At 43.2% G+C, this 16,118-nt stretch overlaps 1 protein-coding gene across 1 annotated transcript; it reads left to right on the forward strand.

The window, feature by feature from the left end:
* The first annotated feature begins 7,072 nt into the window (after window positions 1-7,072).
* On the forward strand, window positions 7,073-14,230 carry LOC127557580 (kallikrein-15-like). Its single transcript, XM_051990890.1, has 5 exons — window positions 7,073-7,115; window positions 11,792-11,945; window positions 12,627-12,898; window positions 13,425-13,573; window positions 13,847-14,230. Exons 1-5 carry the CDS (start codon window positions 7,073-7,075, stop codon window positions 13,997-13,999), a joined length of 771 nt encoding a protein of 256 aa, XP_051846850.1. The 3' UTR covers window positions 14,000-14,230.
* The last annotated feature ends 1,888 nt before the right edge of the window (window positions 14,231-16,118 follow it).

Here is a 16,118-nt window from a genome sequence, read left to right on the forward strand (position 1 = left end):
TCAGAAACTGAAAAATGGAGATAGGAAAAGAGGGCAAAATGGGAATTTTAATGAAGAGTGGTTCTATTTCATCTAGAATAGTGTTTCTTTCTTTCTTTCTTTCTTTTTTTCTTTCTTTCTTTCTTTCTTTCTTTTTTTTTTTTTTCTTTTTGACTATGGATCTTTTTGGTCATCTGCTGGAACTATGGGTCTTTCTTTGGCTAATACTTATAAGTACATAAAATAAAACCACAGGATTCCAAAAGATCCTAGTTAGATTAAGTAGTTAAATTCATGAATGCCAGCTGGAAATCTGTCTTCATGAAGGCGATTAGAATGGGATAAGGCCAAACCTATGTGTAGAGTTGCTGGAATCCCTGAATCCAGATGCACCATGTTACTTAGTAGGCAATGGAGAGCCAATGACAGTTGTTGAATACAATCACAAGGTCACATGTAGAAAGAAGGTTAAGGACCTGGCAGCAAAGTGGACTGAACAGAACCACAATTAGGAAATGATTATAATAATTGGGTGGTGGGATTGATCTATTACAGCTACTTTGAGAGTGGAGAATGGGAGTTGGAGAGGAGGAAAGTTGTGAAGAGGTAGGGTCAACTGATGAGTCCTGGAACACTAGGGGCCTAATTGGGACTGAGCATCTTGGCTGTCATCTTTTTTATCCCTGGCACCCAGCACAGGTCTTTACACATAGTAGGAAGTTAGCAAATGTTGATTGACAACGTTTGCTGAAGAAATGATGATAAGGCTCTTTATCATAGTCTCATGATATAACCACAATGGTTCTGTCAAGGAGTTTACAGTCTAATGGAGGAGATGGCAGAGATATAAATAAAGATAAACAATGGGTGGACCTGTTCTTTCACTGGTATTGGGAAATCCCAGGTGAGGAAACTCCTATCAATGAAGATTTGTGCCTTCTCTGAAACTTAGTCTTTGAATTGAATCCCAAAGTATTAAGAGGGTGAGTCTATAGCCACACAGTCAGTGACTAGTAAAACTTGAATCCAGATTGACTTGACAAAATTAACTATGTGTCTTTTAAATCAGGGCTTCTCTTAGGGAAATGCTCCATAGATGTGTTTGGTATGGGTCAGGGAAAATCCCAACACATTTCTTCTTCTTTTTAAAAAATTTTAATAGCTTTTTATTTATAAGTTATATACATGGGTAATTTTACAGCATTGACAATTACCAAACTTTTTGTTCCAAATTTTCCCCTCTTTTCCCCCCACCTCCTCCCCTAGATGTCAGGATGATCAATACATGTTAAATATGTTAAAGTAGAAATTAAATACAAAATAAGTATACATGCCCAAACTGTTATTTTGCTGTACAAAAAGAATCAGACTGTGAAATAGTGTACTATTAGCCTGTGAAGGAAATCAGAAATGCAGGCAGACAAAAATAGAGGGATTGGGAATTCTATGTAATGGTTCATAGTCATCTCCCAGAGTTCTTTCACTGGGCGTAGCTGGTTCAGTTCATTATTGCTCCATCAGAACTGATTTGGTTCATCTCATTGCTGAAGAGGGCCATGTCCATCAGAATTGATCATCATATAGTATTGTTCCAACACATTTCTTGTAAAAAAATTATTGAGGAAGAGAACCCATTCAGCTGGCACAGGTTTGGAGAAGTGACCTAAGGTTTCATGGAGAGAGTCTGTGCTGTATTCAATCAATAGATCAATTAAAACACATTTATTTATTATTTATTTTACTCTGTTAGACACCAGAGGTACAAAGACAAAAAAAAATATTCCTTCCCTTAAGGAGCTTTTCTCTATCAGGAAAGACAATTTGCACACTTATAAGCATGTATAATGTATATTTTTTTGGAGTGGGAAAGCATTAGAAGCTGTGTGAGTAGAAATAGTCTCACGGGATATGGAGCTTGAAATAAGCTTTGAAAAACAGTAAGGATTTTAAGACATGGAGATGAGGAGGGACTACATTCTAGGCATATGGAAAAGCCTGGGCAAAAGCATGGGGATGGGAAAGGATGACTGCACAAGAGGAACAGCAGATAGGACAGCTTAGCTAGTGATTATTGAGTATTTGAAGTAGTATGTAATAAGTCTGGAAGACTCAGCTGGGCAAGATTACAAAGGTTTTACATACCAACCTGAGTCATTTAGATTTGTCCTAGAGGCAAGAAAGAGACACTAAATCTTCTATTGTATTAAGAAGAGAAGGATTGGTAGAATGGATCTTTGGCATCTGTGGTAAGGAAGGAAGGAAGGAACAAATGAAGGAAGGAAGGAAAGATATGGGGAGGAAGAAAATATGGAGAGAGAACCTGGAGGCAGAAAGATCAAGGACTCTGGGACACTATTGATTTTCAGTCATTTTTGACATATAGACTTAAAGCATGCACAATATCAGGGCATAACGGGCTTTTTCTGTGTATCTTAGATATTATCTGAAATATAAATATCTGAAACATTAAAAATAGAGGAGACCTGAGAGCACAGAAATATTAGAGAACTTCCACTTTTAACAAAAATTAATATATATATATAAATATTACATTCATTGTGTTTAATATATATACATTTTTGACTTTGGGGCCATTCACAAAGAACTGTGCATGCATTAATGCTAATAATTACCAATGTTATTATTCTAGGACTCAGTCATTCTGATTTTCCCAATACCAATATTTGCACCCATGGCAGTTCTAAGAGGGAAGGAAGAGAAGATTCTGAGAGAGGAGGGAATAAGACAAGAAAGAGAAAGACATGAAGGAATTATTGTTCCAACATAAATCTTCTAAGCTCTTTCCCTTGCTCCATGGTCCATGGGTTTCAGGTTCAAAAAGAAGTTACTCCCTTCCCTTGAGCACTTAACTGTGTCCATTTGGGGCATTGTGTCCAGTTTGGTGGATCATATTTTGGGAAGGTTGTGACCAAATGGTTTCATTGCCTAATCCAAAAAGCATTGTGAGGAAGGTGATGGATTTAGAATCAGGAAAACTTTATTTAGATCTTACCTCCAGCACATCACAGAACCAGTTGGATTTAGAGATACTGGTGATGTGAGCTTGTGTAACCACTCTGAACTTCAGTTTCCTCATTTACAAAAAGGAATAAAATATATTCATAAAATATAATACAAAATTTAATAAAATGTAAAATGTATATAATAATAAATAGGCTGGTATAGTGGATTGAAGGCTAATTTTAGTCAGAAAAACCTAGATTCACTTCCCTTCTCTAAAATTCAAACTGTAACACTAAGCTGTATAATAATGGAAAAGTCACTTAATCTCATACTGTTCCTAAGTAAATCTTTGAGACTCTAAGTTGGAAACATATAGTTGATTGCATTTGTGAAAGGACTTTCCACACCAGATGTTTCTTACATTTAGGAAATCAAAGTACTAAGCCAAACAAAGTGAAACAAGACAGAAACAAAGGGTATTATGAGGATCAGATGAGGTAATGTACTTGTGGGACTCTGAAAACCTTACAGAATAACGCAAACTGTTATTTTTAACCATCCATACTTAAAAGCCAAAGTGGATGAAATATTAAAGGGAAGAAAAGACAATGGCATGCAGTTGGACAGGAGAGCATTGAGTCAGTCCATTTGTATGTATATAAATGATGATATATAGATGATGCAACATGAGTTGTGTAGATTATGAGCAGAAATTATCTGTATGACTCATTGTTGAGGGGCTTTACTATAGATGTCCCTTAATTGGCTGCTGAGCCAAGGAACTGATGACTGAGTGAATAAAGACAAGCAACCAATGTCTCTCTTCCCTTTAGCTCACAGCTCAAGATAACTCCAAAGGCTGTCAGAACTTCAAGGGAATGCTTGTCCCTCTGAACTGAAATTCCTAGAACTCCAGGGAGTTCTTTAAACTCTCTCACATGGACCGTGTGTTGAACATAGAAGTAAAGAAGAGAAAGAGAATAGACTAGACAGTACGAAGGTCAAAGATGTAGTTTTTGGAGGTTCGGGACTGTCCTCATGCCACCAGGAGGCATTGCATTGCCATTTGATAGCTGGGATATGTTACTATTTTCAAAGAATGGGCAATAAGTGGAAGCCAGAAGACTATGGAGAGTTCCACAGTGGGTGGGAGTTGGTAGTGGATTACATATGAGGAGTTCCTAAAGAATGATGGAGGTGGGGGGGAGGTTTGAAGAGAAAATGTTAGCAAAAATATACATTACAGAGCAAGTATCTGTTTTGTAATTTTGGAAGGTTCGAAGAATGAGGGGTAACTAATGAATAGGTCATGTGATCCATTAGTATACTCATGATAACAAGAGCAATGAGGAAAGCCCTCAATTATATGGGTGGATTCTCTGTGGCAAAGTTATAGAATCATTGAGAGCTGGAGGGATTTCAGAGGTCATTGCATCCAATCTCCTCATTTTATGAATGAGGAAACTGAGGCAGAAAATGATGAAGTGACATGCCCACAGTAAGTGTCTGAAATGATTTGACTCTGGCTCTTCCAGATACCAAGTGTAATATCTTATCTACCGCACCACTCTACTAGGATCTTATAAGGGCTAGAATTTCAGTTTATACAAGGCAATAGAAACATGACAGGTATAAACAGGATTAAGAGATATTATCACCAAGGAATTGCATGGAAGAAGTGCAATAAAAGTTTAATAAAAGCCACCAAGGACAGGTGTTACCAGAAAGCCAGGTGGGTCAGCCATGTAGTGAGTGAAAGTGAAGGATAAATAAGGGACAGATTACATGTGACACATTCCATTTATGAACCAAGAATCAGGAAGGTTTCAAGAGCCTTCCATGAAGAAATGATGGAAAGATATGGGCAAAAAAAATCCCATAGATTAGAAAGAAATAATGAATTGTGCTGATGGAGTGAGTACCAGGAGGAGATGGAACCTACTTCAACCCCAACCCTGAGACTCAATGATCATTGACTTGGAATAAGATAACAAGGAAAGGAAGAGAACTGAAAAAGAGGCCATTTGGGTGACCCAATGGCCATTTTCTAGCACATGAAGGGTTAAGTGGGGGAATAAAAAGTCAGACTTGTCCCAATGGTCCTGATTTATGATTGGTTGTCCCATATCCTGAAGTACAACTCTTCTCTGCTCTGGGATTCTATGGTTTCCTTCAAGGCTTAGCTAGAATTCTGCTTTTTCTCTATGGGGTTACCTTCCATCTTTTCTGAATTTCTTAGGTATATATCAACTATTTACATACGGTCTTCCCTTTTGAACGTAGCCCTTGACAGTGGGGGATGTTTTACCTTTTTCTTTAAACCTCCAGTGCTTATTAAAATGTCTGGTGCACTTTTGTTGTTGTTCAGTCATTCAGTTTTGTCTGACCCTTTGTGACCTTACAAACCATAATATCAGGCCCTTCTGTCCTTCACTATCCCTCAAAGTCTATTCAACTTCATGTTTATTGTATCCATGACACTATTTATCCATCTCAATGTTTTACTGCAAATTTTAGATTTAAGTTGAAGAAACTGGGGAAAACCATTGACTTGGAACATAGGAAGCACTAAATAGATTTTTTGACTCACTGATTGATTGGTCATACTTGATTCAGGTCAGCAGAGATTTCACACTTTGGCCCTGTTCCTTGTGAATTAGGAACAATGTCCAGGGGAGCAGAAGGTGAGGGGAGGCTTGTGGGATGATGTGGTTTGTTTTAATAGAGGCTGACTTCTGGAGGAACCATCATTAGATGCTGGATCACCAGCTGTCAAGGATTCTATAGCAGGCCTTGATTAGCTTCCCTGTATCAATGTCCTTTATTCTAATTGATCCTGACTACAACTTTTTTGTTCCTAGTTATTTGCATGTTGTCCTGCGATCTCCTGGAGGACAAGGACTGTCTGCCTTTGGATCTTCAGTGCTCAGCATAGGAGGACTTCATGAATGGTTTTTGACTTCCTGACTAGTTTTTCCACAATTAAAGATGGTCCCAAATAGAGTGAATTGCCTTGTTGGATAATAAACGTACTTCTGGAGGTGTGCAAGGAGGCGACCTACTGGCTACTGTTGGAGATGGAAAGAGGACTCCTGTTGGGTTGAATGGGAAATTGTGATGGCTGAGAAAATCTTGATTTCTGGGGAGTTTGAGGTTCTTGATTCACTAACCTTCAGTTCTAAGCTCTGTCCCCATAGACTCATCGTTGCTCCAGGCTCTGGGATGGACTGGAGTGGCCTGTGGTGGAAAAATCTAACTGAGGACGCGGAACAAAAGCGCCAGTCTCATAAACGCTCATTATGGCCGGCCCAGCCTGCCCCCCTCCTGCTGAGGCGTCACCACCTATAAACTGGGCCCCTACCACTGTCTTCCTTCCTACCTACCCCTCTAAATCTGGGTGGGGCTCAGGAACTTATAAAGTTGGGCATCTCAGGACCTGCCTCCCCCTTCCTGAGCAGACAGAGCCTGAGCCTGAGCCTGAGCCACCTGCCCCAGACTGCTCCCGCCTCCGATCAGGTGAGGCCCTGAAAACAGAGGGGCAGAATTCAGGGACGGTGGGGAGAAGGCACCAAGGGACTCCAGTGAGACGGGGCCACTGCTCCCAGGCCCCGAGCCAAAGCATGGCTGACAGACATTTCTGCAAGGGCTGAATGATTCTTGGAGGGATTCCTGGAGAAGGAGAGCTGGAAATCCCTCTGGCCATCAGAGAAGAGACCCTCTTCTGGAAGAGGAAGGAGAAGAGGGAAGGGTAGATAGAGGGTATCTGTGCTACAGATTTTGGGAATTGAGACGGTTACTTTAGAGAATGAGGCCTTGAGGGGCATGTGGTTCCCTGGAGAAAGTCTCCAAAACGGAGCCTAGAACTCGGCTTGGCTCACACCCTTGCCACTTCCCGGCCTCATTCACCGCCTCTGTTGAAAGAGGAGCTCAGAAGGGTTGGTTTCCAAGGGTTCTTCCAGCACCAATGTGCTATGATTTCAATAGCAATGATGTCTCCGGAGCTGGAAGGAGGGAGGGCTGGGAGCTCCAGGGGAGGGGAGAAGAGGAAGGGCCCATTCCCTTTCCTCCACTCCCCAGCATTCCATTTCTCCTTCCTTACCCAGAGTCAAGGCCAAGGCCCTGACCCACCATGCATCGGCTCCTCACCTTTTTCTGCCTCCTGACAGTCACAGGTGAGAAGAGGGCCTGGATTGTGTTGTGACTGAGTCTGTGACCTGGAGCCACACCTTCAGAGATGGGCAAGTGCGGCTGTGTCTGTGTGGTCGAGGCTGTGGCTGCCACTGTAGCTCTGGTTCCATGACTGTGACTGTGTTGTTGGTCACTGAGTCCCTAATTAGACACAGTCACAGTTACAGAGATATTTGTGGCCTTATGTGTCCAAGCGTGTGACCTTACATGCTCATAGGATCATGTCAGAGACTGAGACAGACAGGTAGAGGTTGATAGATAGATATGGTGAATGGATTGCGGGTAGCAATAGATAAATGAGAGATTTTGAGAGATGAATGGACAGACAGAAGATAAATAGATGGATGGATGAATGGATTGATGATAGAGATAGTTAATGATAGATTTTGAGAGATGGATGGATAGATAAATAGCTGGGTGGATGAATGGGTGGACTTATGATAGAAATAGATAAATGATAGATTTTGAGAGAGTGATAGAAAGACAGAGAGATAGATAGATGAATGGATAGATGGATGGTTGGATGGATGACTGAGATAGATGAATGATAGATTTTGAGACATGGATGGATGGATAGATAAATAGCTGGGTAGATGAATGGGTGGATTTATGATTGGAATAGATAAATGATAGATTTTGAGAGAGTGATAGAAAGACAGACAGACAGATAGATGAATGGATAATGGATGGTTAGATGGATGATTGAGATAAGTGAATGATAGATTTTGTGATATTGATAGAAAGATGGATGGATGGATGGATTAATGACAGATAAATGATAGATTTGAAGAGATGGATGGATAGATAGGCAGAGGAAAAGGAGCAGACAGACAGATAATTAGAAAGAGACTGACAGACAGATGGATAGATAATTAGATGGATGGATTGATGATAGAGATAGATAAATGATAAATTAGGAAAGATTGATGAATAAAGAGATAGATGGGTAGATAGATGATAGAGAAAGATTTGGAGAGATGGAGAGAGAAATAGATAGATATACAGATAGCTATGTAGATAGATAGATGAATAGAGAGACAATTTATTAAGTACCTACTCTATTCCAGACAATGAATACAAAGAAGAGTAAAACCAATCTGTGACTTACAAGCGTTTATCTTCTAGTTGGAAAAGACCACATGTAAAGGAGAGCTTGGAAATATAGGGGGAATGTGATGAAGGACTGGGCCTTGCAAGTAAGGGCTAAAGGTCCCCTATCAGAGCCAAAGGTTCCAGGAGTGGAGTCCAAGCTTTCTGTGGGGAGGAGGTGGAGGTGAGGGCCCTAGTCAAGAAGATGGGACCTGGAATTGGGCCAGGGAACAATAAGATTTATGCTCCAAGGGACCCCAGAATCCATCACCCTCCTCATTATTCCGATGCCCAGAGTTGAAGTATTTTGTCCCAGGTCACACTGCTAGGAGTTTGACCCAGGTCCTCCGACTCCCAATCCAACATTATTCCACTGCTCCACCCGGCCTCTCAGACTATGTACCCACAGTTATGTACGTGAATGCATGTCTGTGATTTTGGATAACTACATCTAGTTTCTACTCATGTGTCTGTATTGATTTCATCTGCTGCCTTCTGCACCTGTGCCTACATATCCCTGCCTCTGTCTTCTTGTTGCTCAAGCCTGTGGTGTGTGTAAATGGGTCACGTAGACGACATTTGAAGACCTCTAGGGCCAGGTAGCTCACTATCCCGCGTGGCAGTTTGCTCCATTGTTGGATGTTTTTTGAGTGTTAGGAACTTTTTCTTCCCCTCCAATTGAAGTCTGACTCTGCAAAAGCTCCCCCCTTGCTCCAGTTCATTCGTCTGGGGCAAAGCAAAACAAGTATCTTCCCTCTGCTAAGAGAGCCCCTTTACAGACATGAAGACAAAGCCCCACACTCTGGAGTGCTTCCCTCTCACCTTTATTCTCTCACCCCCCCTCCTGTGCAGGTCAGCCCCAGCCCCTTCTATGACTTCGCTGCATTTTGTTCACAACTGGATCACTTTGGAAATAGGAAGGTTGTGAACAGTCTTTACAATTCAGATTCCCCATTCCCTAACGTTCCGCCCAGCTCTGAGATAAAGGAGGGCCCCCTTCCTCGGGGCATTCTCCGGCCCAGAGTGACCATGGGACATAACTGAGATTCTACCTTGGAAACAGGCTCCTGCCCCATCCAGCTATTACCGTTCTATGCTGAGAAGCACTGGGGTGCCTGGGGTCAATAATGCCTAAATAAATCCCACTTCTGACGTGTACTGGCTGTCACGAGGCCTCTCTGGGTCTAAAGGATGGAGCTCTATGTACCTCCTAGAGTGCCAGGGATCCTCAAACTACGGCCGCGGACTGGATGCGGCAGCTGAGGATGTTTATCCCCCTCCCCAGGGCTATGAAGTTTCTTTATTTAAAGGCCCACAAAACAAAGTTTTTGTTTTTACCATAGTCCGGCCCTCCCACAGTCTGAGAGATAGTGAACTGGCCCCCTATTTAAAAGGGTTGAGGACCCCTGTCCTAGACCATGTGGAGGGAATTTGTTCATACACTAAGGAAATCATAGGTCCCCCATATGCTGATGTTTCAGCCAAGTTCTTGTGTTTCTGACTGCAGGCTCTGTATTGCTGTGTGTTTCCCATGACCTTTTGCGCCATGGCCTTTCATATATGTATGTATAAATGTAAGTGTGTATATGTATGTGTGTATAAAGTCTTTCATATGTATATATACATACATGCCCATAGTCATTCATATATACATATATACACACGAACATATGCCTTTCACATATATATATATATACACATATATATACACACACACACACATACATGTTTCATATCTATAGTCTTTCATATTCATTACTATGTAGGCATGTGACAGATTCTGAAACCATTGTCCAGGAAGCAGCATCTTGGATTTGGAGTCAAGAGGCCCCTTTTCTAGTGCTGACGCTCTGTTCTACCTTTGTGATCTTGAGTAACCTTAGTTTTTCACTTTGAGCCTCAGTTTCTTTATCAGAATGAAGGGGAGGAACTAGCTGTTCTCCAAGGTTTCTCCCACTTACCACAGCTAATTTTCTATCTTCTGTGATCTTCCTCGGCTCTCATGATACATATTCTTACGACTCATCTGCTCTTAAATTCTTTATTCTAGCATCCCTCCTGACATTCCGTGTTCTAAGCTTCTCCCGCCCAGTTCTGTTCCAAGATCTCCCACAGGTCAGACATTCTGCAGCAGGGTCTCTGTGTCCCCTCCCATTTTGATGTTCTCTTCTCAGGACTCTTCCAGCTCTAACATCTTGTATGATAGCTTCTATGGTATCTGTCAGTTCTAACTCGGACTGGGTGCCTTTTATCTCTACGTACATTCATGTATATAACACCTGGGATTCTGTGTTGAAGAACTGTCTGGCCTTATCAGGGTATTGATATTATCTCATGATAAGAGATCTTATAGGGAATGAGTCCAGCCCCTTCATTTGACAGATGGGGACTTGAAGGTCAGAGGTGACTAGACTTCTTGGGGAGCTCTTTCCAATGTGCCACCTTGTCTGCTTTTCCATTGCCATTCCCTTGGCTTCTGTACCCCTCACTGGAAATGACTTTGAGTGGGCATGACCACATCCATGTTTGGCTAAATTCAGAATCAAATATGATCATGGATGTGCTATGACCATGACAAATATTCCATTTGTGTGCAAACTCATGGGATTTTGTACAAGATCTTGGGCGTTCTGTAGCTGGCCACATCTCTGTCTCTTTGTGCAAGAGTCCTCCTCAATGAAAGCTCTTTCCTTTTCTTTCCTTCCTTCCTCCTTTCTTTAAAAAAAACCATTTGCTGGTCCAAATACTGAAGAAGAGGAGCAAAGTGAAAAGAAGAGAGCTGGGGCTTAGATTCAGGATGGGAAGCGTCTGGATCTATGGGATGGGATAGGAAGGTGTTAGTTGGGAAATCTGGCAATAGCTTCATGTGAAGACCAAGTTACCCCCCTGGATACCCTAGAATCAGCCGGAGTCAGGATAAGCAAAAGTCCTTGGTCTTTATTCTTGGTCTTTAGAGGTAGGAGTGAACTGGATAGACACAGGATCTCCACGACCTCCTTCTTCCTCGTCTATGGCCAAAGTGACCCTGGCTGATCTTACTCCACTCCCCAGTCCCTCCTACAATTCTCTGTATACACCAATTATCGAGCCAGCACAGGATAGTGGGAAGGGCCATGTTCCAGCATATGCTTATAGAGTAGTGTCCAATCGGTAATTAGCCTTAAGTGGGTCTGACCTCAGTACATGAACTCAAGAGTTTCAACCTTTTACAGCTTCATTATAAATCGGGATAACGGGCTTTGGGGATGAAACAGTGGTTTTCGATTCCTCATCTTGGGTCCCTAGAGAGCAAAAGGGGAAAGAAAGCAAAATTGGATTGGAAGCTGTTAGGAAGTGAAGGGCTTTTCTTTAAAAAAAAAAAAAAAGCAGAGTGCCTTTTAAAAATAAATATGGCAAGCTCTCTGGGAAATTCCTGGGAAAGATGGAAAGATGCTGGAAATCATGCCTTAGGTTTGAGGCTGTGGGATGTCCAGAAGCCACATCCCAAGGGCTTGGCTTTTGTCCTTATGTGACTGTTCTGTGACCGGGATTTGTCACTGTCCTTACTGACCCCAGACCTTCCCTCCTCAAGTATCACAGGACAATGACAAGGTCATAGGTGGGGAGGAGTGTCGTCCCCACTCCCAGCCATGGCAGGTGGCACTCTTTGAAGGGAGTCGCTTCAACTGTGGGGCTTCCCTCATCTCCAACCAGTGGGTGCTCACTGCAGCCCACTGCAACACAGGGTATGGATACTGGGGTCTGGTCTCTAGTGGGGGGAGGAGGAGGGCAGATACCAGAGGATCTGGAGGCTTGGGTCCACAAGTGGATAGAGATTGGGGACAGGAGTACTGGGTTCTCATGTTAGCTCTGTCTGCCACTAATTGGCTGGTGGACCATGGGGAAATAACTGATCTGAATCTCAGCTTTCCCCATCTGTAAAATGGCATGATTGGACTGGATGATATTGAAGATTCTTCTCCCTCTCTAAACTCGTGTCCTTTGTCTATGGCTCCTGAGAAGGACAGTGAGACTCTAGGACACAGATTTATGGGTAGATGAGGTGAAGTGGATTGTGGGACAGAATTTTGGGGGATTGAAATGTTTTGGTCTCCAAAAAGAAGGGCAGTATTAGGGATATTTAGGCTCCTGAGGTGGTATGAATTAGGGGAAGGAGGTCAGGCAGGCTTCCTGGGACCATGGTGGGGAGATAACCAGGACTCCCTGGTCCTTTATCAGTGTGGGAGATGAGTGGGTTTCAAAGTCAGAGATGTGAAACTGGACTAGTCAGTTAAGGGAGCTGGGACTTAGGGATGAAGGGGTCTGGAGTCCTGAAGGGGAAAGGGGATTTGCACTCACCGATCCCTAAGTGGGCCAGGCCTGGGGATCAGGCCGGCCACCGGTTGGTCACCTGATTTGTCTCACAGCAAGATACGGGTCCGGCTTGGGGAGCACAACCTGCGTTTGTGGGATGGAGTGGAGCAGCTGCGTGGAGTGGCCCACGCTTTCCCCCACCCTCGCTACGAGAAACGTGGCCACCACGATGACATCATGCTCCTACGCCTCAACCGACCGGTCTGCCTCTCGGACAGTATCCGGCCCGTGGCCTTGCCCACCCGCTGTCCCCGGAAAGGGGAGCAGTGCGTGGTCTCCGGCTGGGGTCTGGTGGCTGAATTCAAAAATGGCAGCCAAGGTGCCCAGGGAGACCGAGGTACATGGAAAGGAGGAGGAGGGCCCTGCAGATTCGGATGCCCGAGTTAATAAGATGCTAGAAAGCAGAAAAGAGCACTATCCTTGGGGACCCCAAGTTGTAGAGGGGTCCGGACTTGGGGAAGGGAAGGAGCTGATGTCCACAGAGATTCCAAATTGTGGAAAGACCAGATAGATGGGTCACCCATCTTCAGAGTGGTTCAGCTCTGAATACAGTAGGGCAGAGGATCTACCTGGCATACCTAGGGTTAAACTGTAAGTTTGGGTGATCAAATGCCTTGTAGACATAGACAAAGACTTCTGAGTCCCTCAAGTTAGGGTGAACTATGGCCCTTAACCCTTAGGTCACAGGGAAGGGCCTTTCCTAAAAGTCCTGGGGCCTGAAATACTTTACAAAAGATCGGGATGATATCATATCCATACCTGGTTGGAGGTGTAGTCCTGGAGAAGTGGGAGGAGACATCCCAATTTGGGAACAGGAATGGAGGTTTAAACTTGGGGTCCCTTCCTAGCTGCTACACCCAAGGTGAAGCTCCCAAACACTCTGCACTGCGCTAACATCAGCATCCTCCCGACTGCTTCTTGTAACACGGACTATCGAGGGCAGGTGACAGAGACCATGGTGTGCGCCGGCGTGGAGGGAGGAGGCACTGATTCGTGTGAGGTCTGAGCTCTGGAGCTTCTATTCATCCTGGGAGAGACTGGGAAGGCTGTTCTGTGGGGAAGGAAATGAGGATGCAGCCGGGAAGGGGTTTAGGCTTGGTGGGTTTGGACTTGAGGATGAGTGGCAATGGGGATGGGGATGAGGTAGGGATAGAGTGGTGATGGACTTGGAATTGGGCTGTTGGATATGAGGGGAGTGGAAGTAGGGCATGAGGATGTGGTTGGAGGAAGGTCACGACCGCAGCTTTCTTTTTGTTGCCTTTTCTTCCCACAGGGTGATTCAGGAGGACCCCTGGTCTGTGGGGGAGCTCTGCAGGGTATCGTCTCATGGGGTGATGTCCCCTGTGACACCACAACCAAACCAGGGGTCTACACCAAAGTGTGCAAATACTTGGGTTGGATTCGGGATGTAATGAGGAAGAACTGAGCAGGATCCATGCTCATGGTAGCTGTTCATACTTCCCCCGTGGACTCCCTGGGACTTCTTCATGTCTGGAGCAAGACAGAAATCTGACTCCTTAAACTTCTGGTCCAAAGAATTGGAGATTGACCAAGAAAAATGCTTCATTTTAAGAACCTGGAGTTCTCCGTTAAGATTCTGTCCAAAGTTACTACGTAATCAAGAATCTGGAACTTGTCCCTAAGATTCTGTCCAACGTTACCATGTAATCAAGAATATAATTTAAACCACTCCACCTGGCCTTTCTGAGTCTTCATGTCAAGTCACCAAGTAATAAGCACTTATTAAGTACTTACTGTGTACCAGGCATTGTGTTCTGATTGAGGGTGTGATCAGAGTGGATCAGATAGAGTAAAAAGCTAAAAGAGATAGAATTCTGGATAGAGTTAGGAAAAAGTCTGAGACTAGACTTAACTAGCCTTTATGACTGTAGGCAAATGACTTAATTTCTGTCTAGCTCAGTTTCTTCATCTATAAAATGGGGATGATAATAATAGCCTTCCCACTCAGAATTGTTGCAAAAATCAAATGAGATAAAATTTATAAAGAGCTTTGTTAAAATGCTAAACAAATACTAGCTATTATTGTTTGTGTTGAGGCCTGAAAACCAGCCCTTTCTTTGCTACTTCTCATTATTTTAATTGCTCTTTAGGGATAGAGGCAACGCAATGGGGTAAATTCTACAAATATTATCCCCGTTCACCTCATTCTACCATTGACTTGTGCTCTTCTTTGTTCATCTCTCTTTTGTTGTTGTGAATCATTTTTGGTCTTTCTCTAGTCAGTCAGTCAGTCGGTCAGTCAGTCAGTAACCAAGCTTTCATTAGGCTCCACCAGACACCATGCTAAATGAGCTCTGGAGAATTCAAATTCCCATAGTTCCCTCCATTTCTCCCTCCAATGCTATCTCCTCATTTCCTTCTATTCCTTTTTCAGTTTTCTCCTTCATTTCCATCACTGGCTTCTATTTAATTCTCCTGTTCACCTCGATTTCTCCTTATACACTTCTATTTCATTCAAAAAGCATTTATTTAAGCTCTGTGGTAAGTCTTGGGGATGTAAAATTACATATAGAATTAAATACAGAAGGTTCCTACCCTCAAGGAGGCCACATTCTACTGAGAGTAAATCAATGTATTATATATAGTCATATATATATATATAATATATATATGTAGTATATACATAGATAGCTAGATAATAATAGCTAAAAATTTTATAGCACCCATTATGTGCCAGATACTTCTTAAGGGCTTTATAATTTTTCTATTTTATTCTCACAGCCATCCTGGGAAATAGGGACTATAATCATTCCCATTTTACAGATAGAGAAACAGAGGCATACAGGATTAAGTGACTTGCCCAGAATCACTTAGCTTGTAAGCATCTGGTCGTTCTGAAGCCAGGCCAGTGCTCTATCATACCACCTAGCTGAAGCCATGGGGAAAATATGTAATTAGCCTCTGTTTTGGAGGCTTTCAATGCCAAATAAGGTTTTAAAAAATTGACTTTCCTTACCTTTATTCACCTCCATCTTCTCCCTTCCACTACCAACACCAATCCATTTTTGATTTTTATTTCTTATCTTCCCATTCTCTGGCTTTTTACTGGGATGGTAGAGGTCCAGGGGAATGGTAGAGCTAACTATCCTTGATATCTGGGGCTGGGGACAGGCACCTGGCCAGAAAATCTAGCTGAGAATCACCTCAAGTTGTGTGTGGGGTTCAGTGCCAGATCTAAAAACAATCTTTGGACATTGATGCAGAGTTTGAGGTGTGAAGGGGAAGAAAGGAAGGAAGCCGAAGCGGGAAATAGTATCGCTTGTATTTTCCCGATGCTTGTGGGATGCTAACTTGACAAACATGGGACAAGAGGTCATGACTTCTTTCAGAACAGAACCACTCCCCATCCTGGCCCCCAAGTCCCAGCATGTAGCTTTAGCCCTAGTCCTCACCCTGTTTCTAGTTAGCACAGGTAAGATGGAAAGGGAAAGCTGAGAGTCCAGCGCAATAGTGGGGCAGGGAAAGAGATGGATCCCTGGTTCCGAGTCCCCTGGCCGAACCTCCTTTTTCTCCCCCAGAGAACT

The sequence above is a fragment of the Antechinus flavipes genome, chromosome 3, assembly GCF_016432865.1.
Source record: "Antechinus flavipes isolate AdamAnt ecotype Samford, QLD, Australia chromosome 3, AdamAnt_v2, whole genome shotgun sequence".
In the NCBI taxonomy this organism is placed as follows: Eukaryota; Metazoa; Chordata; class Mammalia; order Dasyuromorphia; family Dasyuridae; genus Antechinus; species Antechinus flavipes.